At 45.0% G+C, this 12166-nt stretch overlaps 1 protein-coding gene across 3 annotated transcripts in view; it reads right to left on the reverse strand.

Annotated features, from left to right (window-relative positions):
* Positions 1-12166, reverse strand: part of GAB3 (GRB2 associated binding protein 3) — a 92452-nt gene that overhangs the window by 29451 nt on the left and 50835 nt on the right. For all 3 annotated transcript variants that reach the window (XM_077307477.1, XM_077307479.1, XM_077307478.1), the window contains exon 2: positions 3165-3468. In XM_077307477.1, coding sequence (XP_077163592.1) covers positions 3165-3468 — 304 coding nt within the window. The remainder of the gene's footprint in view (positions 1-3164; positions 3469-12166) is intronic.

Consider the following 12166-nt stretch of genomic DNA (forward strand, 5'->3'; position numbering starts at 1 on the left):
GGTGAGGCAACAAGGAGCTAAAAAAGATTCTTAAATGTTGGGATGTGTGACCAAGATAAAGATAATTTATCCCACATTATTCCCCGTCGTTGTACGAGTGTGCAAGTTGGACAATGAGATGAGCTGATGAGAAGAAAGTTGATTCATTTGAAATGTGATGGTGCAGGAGACTTTTATAAATCCTGCGGGCCTCAAAGGAGACAAGAAGACAGGGAGTTGTGAATTGTCTGCATTCGCAGGGGGTTGGTCTAGGTGACCCCAGGGTCCCTTCCAACTCTATGATTCTGAATTTAAATAAGTGGATTCTAGATCAAATTGAGCCTGAACTCCCTCTAGAAGTTCAATGAATATTCTGAAGGGATTATATGTAAGACAAGAGTTACTGGAAAGGACAGATTCAGGTGCATAGCTGTGATGGTCTGCAGTAGTAGGACAAAATTTAAGTACCTTTAAAACCAACAAAGTTTTATTCTAAGTGTGAGCTTTCGTGTGCAGGCAGGAATCATCAGAGCTTAGATTAGGGGTAGTCAAACTGCGGCCCTCCAGATGTCCATGGACTACAATTCCCAGGAGCCCCTGCCAGCGCTCGCTGGCAGGGGCTCCTAGGAATTGTAGTCCATGGACATCTGGAGGGCCGCAGTTTGACTACCCCTGGCTTAGATATAAGGACAGAGTAAATTAAACTAAAGGATAGACAGACTAGCTTTTTAATGGAGCTTTACCATTAACCTGATGGATGCAAGCTTTTAACTTCAGTTTTAGAAGAGTTTCACCTCAGTAATTTACTCTAGCAAGTTAACCAAAGCTGTATAGCTCACAACTGCCCAGAAGGTGGCAGTAGACTTGTTCCACAACTAAAGCCGGTTGTTAAGATGATCTTTTCCTCTGATGCTGATTCTCAAGCACTTACTGCCCACAAGGCGTCCATCCATCTAAAGCCCTCGTTGTTAAAGGTTTTCATTATTAATTATTGATTCCAACAAAGAAAATATCTTGTATGCCCTGGCATGCTAAGTACCATTTAAAGACTGTGCATTTTAAAAATGCAAACTAGTACACTCTTATAGGCAAATCATCCACATAGAAATACCATATACTCCTAGGGATGTTATGCCGGTAAGATATTATTGATTGATTCATATTTGAGATATTGTCAACTATTCTACAAAGCCAAGGGTGCCACTGTTTCAGTGATCTTTTTAAATTTCATCATGCTATTTCTTTGAGCAAAAACTGCCTTTAAAAACTTGTTATTATTGTTTTATTTCTATTTTACTTATATTTTTCTAAAACACACAAAGTCAACCCCAAGCTTCTCTGCAACTCTGTATAAGCACCAAAAGGGAAGCACTGTTAAATATTCATAGAAACTTTATCTGGCATTGCTAAATATTCAAATCATTCACAGTATTTTAAAGGTGTTGCATTGTTTCCCAATTAACATTTTGATCATTAGCATAAGTATCAACCATATCCTTTGTTGATGTTTATGCTTTAAAAATACGTGATTGCTATGTGGGAACATTGGATCGATCAGGGGATCAATTTGTTTCTGACTTAACCGCGAACAAGGTTGCTTTCCAAGCTGTGAGTTCTGCTGCTACCTCAACCCTACTATTTCCAAGATTAAACTCCAATGTTTAAGACAGGGGTAGTCAAACTGCGGCCCTCCAGATGTCTATGGACTACAATTCCCAGGAGCCCCTGCCAGCAAATGCTGGCAGGGGTCTCCTGGGAATTGTAGTCCATGGACATCTGGAGGGCCGCAGTTTGACTACCCCTGGTTTAAGAGACTCTGCAGTTGAGTGACTGGGGTAGCTCTCCACAGGCAATATTCTTGTCTCAAGAGAGCAGCAAGATTGCCAACTATCCATGTAAATGGCAAATTACTTCTTATCCGGCAAAGCCCTATTGTTACTGACTTGGAACCTGCTTGCTAAGAAGCCAGTGTTGTACAGAGACCAGCGTGGTGGTTAAGAGCGATGGCTTCTAATCTGGCAAGCTGGGTTTGATCCCCCACTACTCTTCCACATTCAGCCAGCTGGGTAACCTTGGGTCAGTCACAGCCCTGATAGAGCTGTGCTGACCCAGCTCTCTCAGCCTCCCCTGTCTGTTGTGGGGAGAGGAAGGGAAGGCGATTGTAAGCTGCTTTGAGACTCCATCTGGAAATGAAAAGCAGGGTATAAAAACCAACTCTTCTTCTTCTTCTAGTGGTTAGAGAGGCTAGCTTCTGGGAGACCCTGAGTGTAAAACATCCAGCCTGTGGGCACCTCCTGGGCTCTTCTCCGGCCTGTGAGAAACTGGTCATTCCCATCAATGCCAGATGACTTAAGCTGTACATTATGTCCCTGTCTACTGTCCCAGTGCTAATGAGTAAGGGGTAGTGGGCATGGGAGGATGGGCATCAGGGGGATACTGTAAGGCAGGGGTAGTCAAACTGCGGCCCTCCAGATGTCCATGGACTACAATTCCCACGAGCCCCTGCCAGCGAATGCTGGCAGGGGGCTTCTGGGAATTGTAGTCCATGGACATCTGGAGGGCCGCAGTTTGACTACCCCTGCTGTAAGGGAATACTGTAAGAATGTTAATGTTTTAAACCAGCTTGTATTTTGAATAAGTTCTTCTTAAGAACTTTGGTCGTGGTGGACTGTCACAGCCAACTGATGGTGACCCTGAAGGGGTCTTCAGAGGTTATTTGCCACTGCTTAACAACCCTGGAACTCTGCCATCCAAATACTCACCCAAGCCAACCCAACTTAGCTTCCAAGATATAAAGAGATTGGGCTAACCTGGGTCAGAATCCCTTTGGAATTCCTGCCATATTGATTGTGATTGATTCTCAAAGCTCTCATAGAATCATAGAATAGAATCATAGAATCATAGAGTTGGAAGGGACCTCATGGGTCATCTAGTCCAACCCCCTGTACTATGCAGGACACTCACATCCCTATCGCTCATCTCCTGTAATCTTTGGAAGATGTTGGAATGGAGGTACTGGGAGGTATTTGAACGGAGGGGTTGTTTGAACTGTGTTCTGTCTGCAAAGAAATTTGCTTTACATTTCTAATTTTGCTTGATTTTTACAGTATTTACTTTGCCAATTTGAGGATCAGCGCAAAAGTGGGATCGACTAATATCACTTTCATCAATCTTTCCATCCCTACCTGTTCCATCTTCCAAATGTCCAAAGTTACAGATCTGGGTGATGTGGTGCACCCACACCTGCATTTCCTCCTCAGATTTCGCCACCAGGTAGAAGGTCCGGTATGTCGTTTTCACAATGAAGACGAAGTTGTTCTGGAATTCCTTCTTGATAACGTTTGACCCCAAATGCTTCCCCACCTCACATTCATTCAGGTCTATCACCCGGATAGGCTTCTTGGAATGACTGTTTCGATAATATTCCAGGACATCCGGGTTCCCGCTCATTCGACCCTGGCGTAGTACAAACCAGCGTTTTCGCCAAGCCTGGGGGAATGATACAAAGGTTGGCATTACTTACATGGCAGGGGCTCATGGGAATTGTAGTCCATGGACATCTGGAGGGCTGCAGTTTGGCTACCCCTGAGAGCCAGTTTGGTGTAGTGGTTAGGAGTGCGGACTTCTAATCTGGCATGCTGGGTTCCTTTCTGCGCTCCCCCACATGCAACCAGCTGGGTGACCTTGGGCTCGCCACGGCACTGATAAAACTGTTCTGACCGGGCAGTGATATCAGCGCTCTCTCAGCCTCACCCACCCCACAGGGTGTCTGTTGTGGGGAGACGAATGTAAGTCCCTTTGAGCTTCCTTCGGGTAGGGAAAAACGGCATATAAGAACCAACTCTTCTTCTTCTTCTTCTTACATCAAAAGATATCACCTGTCTGCGATATCGTGACAGAGGTGGACTGGAATTTCACCAGCAAGACTATGTACAACAGTTCTGGAACACCAGGGTGTTGCAGAGGCTATATGGCAGGACTGGAGAGGCTTGGGTTCGAATGATCTCTGGCCTATCGTCATAATGTACTTCATAGGGCAACTGTGTGGCTAGCATGGAAAAGGAGAGGAAACATAATTGCTCACCAGTAACTGTTGTTCATTGATATCTTCTAAGCGGGCACGCACTGGGGACTGCACATGCATGAGCAAGCCAGTCAGCAATATTTCTTTCCTAGCTTCTAAGAGCTTATGAACAATATATAGAAACCCCCTGATTTCTATATGGAATGCAGATAATGCTGCTAAATGAATTCCAACTGAGGAGTTTGTTAACCCAGAATGCACCAGCGTTAACAGATATTCAAATATTTGCTCCAGTTCACAGGTGAAAGGTAAAATGGGGAGCTCTGCAGGACAACTATGCCATTTGACTATCTGAAGACTGAAATAAGTAAATCAGAGTAGTAATTAGAAAACTGGAAGGACTGGGGGTTTGTCTAAAGCAGGGGTAGTCAAACTGCGGCCCTCCAGATGTCCATGAACTACAATTCCCAGAAGCCCCTGCCAGCATTCGCTGGCAGGGGCTTCTGGGAATTGTAGTCCATGGACATCTGGAGGGCCGCAGTTTGACTACCCCTGGTCTAAAGACATTTAATCACCTTTGATTTTAGAACTTTTTAGTGCAGCCAGTCCTACTTGGCATTTGCATATGTGCAAAATGTTAGAATTTGCACTGAAGTGGTAAGCACATTTCTAAGTTATACTGCTGGAGAATGCAGGTTGGATTCACATGACTGGAGGATTTCCACCCCAAAAATAATCATGACGTAGAGAACTCTGGTGCTGGAGAAGACTCTTGTGAGTCCCTTGGACTGCCAGGCAAACAAACTGGTCAGTCCTAGAGATCAGCTCTGACTGCTCTTTAGAAGGCCAGATCCTGAAGATGAAACTCAAATGAGAAGGAAGGACTCCCTGGAGAAGAGCCTAATGCTGGGAGCGATTGAGGGCAAAAGAAGAAGGGGACAACAAAGAATAAGGTGGCTGGATGGAGCCACTGAAGCAGTAGGTGCAAACTTAAATGGACTCCGGGGAATAGTAGAGGACAGGAAGGCCTGGAGGATCATTGTCCATGGGGTCGTGAGGGGTTAGACACGACTTTGCAACTAACAACAACAACAACAACAACAACAACAAGAGAACTCTCATAGACCAAAGATCCAGTGTCATATTCTTTGTTACAGACATGGCTGCGACTTGATGGGAAGTTCCCCCTGTCTCAGGGAGGTATTCAACTATTTGCAGCCCTCACTTGCAGTCTGAAGGCACAGTAGGGATAGGCCTTAGTCTCTTTCTCCTAACCTTACACCTTATGATTCACTTCAGTTACCTCCTAGACAGCACAAACTGGATTTGTTTACTTCAGAAGTAGCAAACTACGTGCAACCCTAAAGACGTTCTCCTGGCAGTAAGATATACTGAATAACACGGGACTTCTTAATATACCATTTAAGACAGCTCGTTAAGGTTACATTTGCTGGATTTGCACACGCTTTTGCCCTTTGATAGTTACAAGAGCCCCTGAAATTCTGGCTCCAGCCCTTAGTTCAGCTTTCCAGATTGTGCGAAGCCAACACAGAGTGATCTGTCCTTTGGTTCCCACTAATTTCAGCCCTGTCAATCAAGGAGATTACTAAATTCATAATGTGCACTAATGGTGCCGCTGCAGTAAATAGCCGGAGCAGAAAGCAGCTATTACCGCCTCAAAATGGATTTTCTTCTGTAATCATTTTATCTTAGTACAAAACCCGCAGATCCAGCTGGTGAAGAAATTCATGTGGCACATCCTGGCAAATACAATTACATCGCTCCCACCAGCAAATCTTTAAGGCACTTTCTGAGCAGAGGTGGGGGAAGAATTATCCATCTCATTCTTCTCCTCTTGCAAGTCTCCGTCCTGGACCCTAGTCATCTGGGAATGCTGGACATCCCTCCTCTCTTTGGATACTATCAGCTCCGCCTCCCTGGCTACTCATGTCTGCTCATATAGAATCATAGAATAATAGAGCTCAAGGTACCTCATGGGTCATCTAGTCCAACCCCCTGCACTACGGTGGGATCATCCATCAAGCTGAATCAGAAGCTTGGGGCCAAAAACTCTGGTTTGGCACGTTGTATAAATTTACTGACCAGAGAGATAGCCGACACTCCAGTTGCAGCTCTTAACTACTACACCAAGCTGACTTTCCAGTTATTCCAGTTATTCACTGACGGATGCTTATGTCCTTACCACTTGCCTGGAGTCTGAAAATGCTCCCCACCCCCCCATTCCCTGACTGTTGTTAGATTTCTCTTACAATATTAGAGGGGTAAATGCCTGTAATACAGTGGATAAGTTTACCAGCATTTGAATGCATGGGTTCAGATGACAACTGCATGAAGTCTGTCTTTCAAGAGCCCTTGAGAAGTCAAAGATGCTAAGAGAAGGCGAAGAACTAGCCAATGAATAGGGTGAGAAATGACCCTGCTCTGTTTTGTCGACACAAAACAGAAATCCATTCGGAACTACTTCCAATTTATCTTCAGCGGAGGGACATGTGCGCGTAACTGTTTAGATTGTGTATCACTGTCAAAACCGCCCAGATAAACACATCAATTCAAGTTCTGTTTAGCCAACTGCTAGGAGGAATACAACAATTTCTTTTTCGGGTTCCTGGAAATGAGTTCCTAATTGCTCAGCGATTCTTTGCTGTACATTTATATATTCTTCGATTCAATGTTTATCTGCTTTCTTTTTCTCGCTTCTATTAGCACGAAAGCAGCCTTCCACAGCAAGCCATGGCCACACCCAAATGAAGAGTCAACAGAATGTGGTATTAATGCTCATCTTTCCCATCATCCTCTACAAGCCAGAGAGGCAGAATTTTATTCCTGGGCAGATGCACTAGTGCAATTTGAGCCCTTCGTTATTTCCTTATCAGCCTCAGCATATTTCATTTATGAGGCCATCTGCCATTACCCTTACAATAGAGCTCTTATTGGTCTTGTAGACAGGCCTCGTAGACAGGCAGCCTACTCTCTCAAGTCCCTACTGAATAGGGATGAACCTTAACCCCACCTTGTGCGGAATTACTATGAATTTTTGCACTGGCGTGGGAAGTACAATGATCGACCATACGTATTCCAGAGATGTAACAAAAACTCATTTAATGCCTTGGTTTGTTTGTTATATTGATAATTTATGATGACCTCAATCCTCCAGCAGCTGGATTGGCTACCAATTGAGTACCGAATCAGGTTAAAGTAGTGGTACTTACCTTTAAGGCCATACATGGTCCAGGTCTTGTGGACCTCAAAGACCATCTGCTTATCCATATCCCCTGAAGAGCGACACACTTTATCAACTCAAATGGACTGGTGATCCCTGGCCCCAAAGAAGTTCACCCGGCCTCAACAAGAGCCAGGAGCTTTTTAATGGTGGCTCCAACCTGGTGGACTGAGCTCCCCAACGAGATAAAGGCCCTAATTGAGCTTAAAACAGTTCCATAGGGCCTGCAAAAAGGAGCTCTCCCACCAGGCCTTTGGCTGAACGCCAGCAACAGGAGACCTCCCTGCAAGCAGACCCATCTCTGTCAAGCAACTTCAACAACGTATCTAAGCTCATGGTGGCCTCCTCTTCAAATTACTGTTTCAGTGTTTCTAAATTATTCTTTCGATGTTGATATCATGACAGTGGAATGAGCTCCCGGAAGACCTGAGGAGCTTTTATAGTTTTGCGGGGACTGAAAGACAGAGCTCTTCCGCCAGGTCTTTGGTTGAGGCCAGGGTGCAGAAGATCTGGAGGGCCCTCTCCTTTACAGTAAACTTTTCTATACTGTCCTCTATACTTCGATATTCTGCACCCCGAGAGTGATCCCTGAGGTGCTGGGGGGGGGGGGAGAGGGAAGGGGTTGGATTTCTTACTATTTATTATTTTCACTGTCAGACTACGTTAGGGTTTTAATGTTTATCTGTGGAGATCTTTTGTGTTGTAACCTGCCGTGAGTTGACTTGTTTGATAGCAGCAGGTAATAAATCCAATAAATAAATCAATCTAGACCATAACTGGATGGGAGACCCCTAAGGAAATCCATGAATGCTGCTGAAGTGACTATATATGAAAGAACTGGGAAGAGAGACAGGATAGAAATCTTGCAAATAAATAAATATTACTATTCCAGTTGCTTGGGCCCACAAATTCCCATGCAGAGTGATACATCATTATCCAATGCTTTACTTGTTCTGCTGACACGCTATCTGCCAAGATTAGTGTGGCTTTATTTATTATATTTATTTACTGCTAACATTAACTATGGGCCCTGTTTGGCTTAGCTCTGCCAGGCTATCCATATTAGCTCTTATTTAGTCTCACAACAACCCTGAGAGGCCAGGCTGAGAGAAATCAACCTGCCTAATGCAGACTGGTGGGCATAATCAGAACAGACTTTCTGTCATTCACGGCCAGCTCTGCACTGCTTTAAGGATCTCAAACACACTGACCAGGCTGTGTTCGCACCAGAATCCGAAAGGGATGCTTCTGACACTAAAGTATGACTCTTTTTCAAAAGGCCCATTGTTGGGGGGTGGGGTGGGGGACAATGACCATTAAGAGGAGCTTAAGGCCTTTCTTATAAATGGCTGGCAAAGGGAAAAAAATAAATTTCAACTTCTTTAAGAAGCAGAGGATGTGTCAGCCTTGTACAAAAAGGGTACTCAAAGTAGTTCTTCTCCCCCTCATACGCTTGCCCCAACGCAACTTATTTTCCAAAACCCAAAGGTTTCCAGAGAAGGAGATGCCAGCAAGGAATGCTGTAGCTAAAAAGCACAGGAACCTCAGGTGCTCCATGCTTAAAAAGAAGCTTCACTCAGATGCAAAGGAAAAAGGAAAAAAAAAAGAGAGGAAAAGCTAGGCAATAAAGTTAAAAGACTCACCAAGACGGGGTGGAGTGGGAGGAGGCCTCTGAAACCAGCAGCCCCACAGCCCCAAACCCACACAATTCAGTGCTGTCTGAAAGAGATGGCGGTGACTGTACAGTCTGCAGTTCTCACCTGCCCCCAGACAAAGGTGTTAACTTTTGAGACGAAGGTACTTCAGAGTCTGTGACACATCAACTTTCTGTCTGCAGGGATAACCCTTACAGAAATGACTATTTTCATTGCATGCTCTGGTGAGAATTTCTCAATTCGCCGTGGCTGGACTCAGACCCTGTGGCAGGCTTTTGAGCAGTGGTTCTCAACCCTCCTAATGCCGTGACCGTTTAATACCGTTCCTCATGTTGTGGTGACCCCCAGTCGTAAAATTAGGCAAGTGTTCTTTCTCAGAAATTAAACCAAAACTGATCAATGGTGTGAAGATCCATTGTTCATGATTGGATATAAATTGTTTTTTTTCCCAGGGTTTCTCAGTTCAGTTCTGCCTCTTGTCCCACCATGCCGATCTCACTCTTTTCCGCTGCTCCAGATAGAAAAATGCTCTATCTCGATCTACCCTGCAAGGCTGTTGTGGGGTTGGTGCCCCGCCGGCCAAGCTGCTTGCCCTGCAGCAACCCCTGTCAAAGGGCTGTTCGACCCCCAAAAGGGTCCGGACCCCCAGGTTGAGAACCACTGCTTTTGAGAGTAGAAGCTTCATAATGTTCACACAGAATTCTAGAACCACCTACTGGATCGTCAAGGTTGGGAACCTTTGGTGTAAGCCAGGGGTAGTCAAACTGCGGCCCTCCAGATGTCCATGGACTACAATTCCCAGGAGCCCCCTGCCAGCAGCAGGGGGCTCCTGGGAATTGTAGTCCATGGACATCTGGAGGGCCGCAGTTTGACTACCTCTGGTGTAAGCCCACAGTCTGTAGCTTAGCATGACAAAATAAATGTATGCATGCCTTTAACAGGGAAGCAAAACAAAGAGAAACCCTGTGAGGCAGTAAATGCTAATAACAATAACAAACACCAAATAATTGATAAACGTGTCACAGCTTCTTGCTTCAGTGAAAATATTTAACTGATAGCAGAATTTTCTTGAAGGAAAGAACCGAAAACGTTTCAGCCTGCACCTTAAGTATCAAAATAAATCTATTAACAAACAATTGCACAACTTAGCAACTTATACAAATGGAGAAATTTACGTGAGTGTATAAAGATAAGCACGCACACAAAAATAGCTGTTCACAGGTGAGAAGGGAGGTGAGATCCTAAAGATATGAAGGTCTGCAGGGGAGGGAGGCATAAAAGAAAAATGGAAGACAAAATTTTTGCCCATTGTCATTCCTCCATTTTTTCCCCTAGTACCGTGGTTCTCAACTGGAGGGTCAGGACCCCTTTGGGGGGGTCGAACGACCCTTTCATAGGGGTCACGGCAGGGCCAGGGGGGCGCCATCCAAACAACAGCCTTGCGGGGTAGATCGAGATAGAGCGTTCGTCCGTCCGGAGCAGCAGAAAAGAGTGAGATCGGCATGGTGGGACAAGAGGCAGAACTGAACTGAGAAACGCTGGGAAAAAACCAGTTTATGTACAATCATGAACAATGGATCTTCACAACATTGGTTTAATTTCTGTGAAAGGACACTTGCATAATTTTATGGTTGGGGGTCACCACAACATGAGGAACTGTATTAAAGGGTCGTGGCATTAAGAAGGTTGAGAACCACTGATCTAGTGCATGGTAATCATGAAAGTGGTTAAAGCATGTGAAACAAGAATGCAGCGTACAAGAACTATAGAACCAGTACTCTCCTAGGAAGGCCAATGCACCAAATGCAAATGACAGAAGCAGGAAAAAACTGAAGCTCTTTGTGCACAGGGCGACTAAACAAACCAATGGGTCGGTGACTCAGTTTGGGTTGTAAGGGCTGAGGAGTGGGAAACTGTAGATCAGGGGTAGTCAAACTGCGGCCCTCCAGATGTCCATGGACTACAATTCCCAGAAGCCCCCTGCCAGCATTCGCTGGCAGGGGGCTCCTGGGAATTGTAGTCCATGGACATCTGGAGGGCCGCAGTTTGACTACCCCTGCTGTAGATGCTTACAAAAAACTCATGCCCTCTGCAGCAGCTTTGTCTTTTGGCTAACCTCAGAAGAAATAATATTTCCACCTTGCAACAGCAGGCTGAGACCCTTGGCAGCTTCACAACCGCATGCCCAGGAGGCACACACAAAAGAGCAGAGGTGTGAACCCAGCCCACCACACATTCTGCAGGCCATGATCTGCGGCTTCTACTTTTCTCACCTTGCCCATTGCAACTGACAATTACACAGGGTCCAGTTTATTTATTTATTATATTTATAAATGAAAATAAATTTGACTGAAAAGGAAAATTATTCTAGACCAGGCTTTCTCAACCAGGGTTTCATGAAACCCTGGGGTTTCTTGACATTCCTGGAAGGGTTTCCCGAATGGGTGAGAGTTAATTATATATACATTAAAATATTAAATTATTAAACATTTATTGGATGCTATGACCAGAAGTTCTGCATCTGGGTCAGAAAAATGAAAAGCATGCCTACTGGATGGGGGATACGCTGAGACCTTGGGGTACTTGTGGATTGTAAACTAAACATGAGCAGGCAGTGTGATGCAGCGGTAAATAAGGCAAATGCCATTTTGGGCTGTATCAACAGGGGCATCACATCAAAATCACAAGATGTCATAGTCCCATTGTATACGGCACTGGTCAGACCACACCTGGAGTACTGTGTGCAGTTCTGGAGGCCTCACTTCAAGAAGGACGTAGATAAAATTGAAAGGGTACAGAGGAGAGCGACAAGGATGATTTGGAGCCAAGGGACCAAGCCCTATGAAGATAGGTTGAGGGACTTGGGAATGTTCAGCCTGGAGAAAAGGAGGTTGAGAGGGGACATGATAGCCCTCTTTAAGTATTTGATAGGTTGTCACTTGGAGGAGGGCAGGATGCTGTTTCCATTGGCTGCAGAGAAAGGACACACAGTAATGGGTTTAAACTACAAGTACAATGATATAGGCTAGATATCAGGAAAAAACATTTCAGTCAGAGTAGTTCAGTAGTGGAATAGGTTGCCTAAGGAGGTGGTGAGCTCCCCCTCGCTGGCAGTCTTCAAGCAAAGGTTGGATACACACTTTTCTTGGATGCTTTAGGATGCTTAGGGCTGATCCTGCGTTGAGCAGGGGGTTGGACTAGATGGCCTGTATGGCCCCTTCCAACTCTATGATTCTACCGTATACAGAGCCTCTTGTGGTGCACGGT

The sequence above is a fragment of the Paroedura picta genome, chromosome 13, assembly GCF_049243985.1.
Source record: "Paroedura picta isolate Pp20150507F chromosome 13, Ppicta_v3.0, whole genome shotgun sequence".
NCBI lineage: Eukaryota > Metazoa > Chordata > Lepidosauria > Squamata > Gekkonidae > Paroedura > Paroedura picta.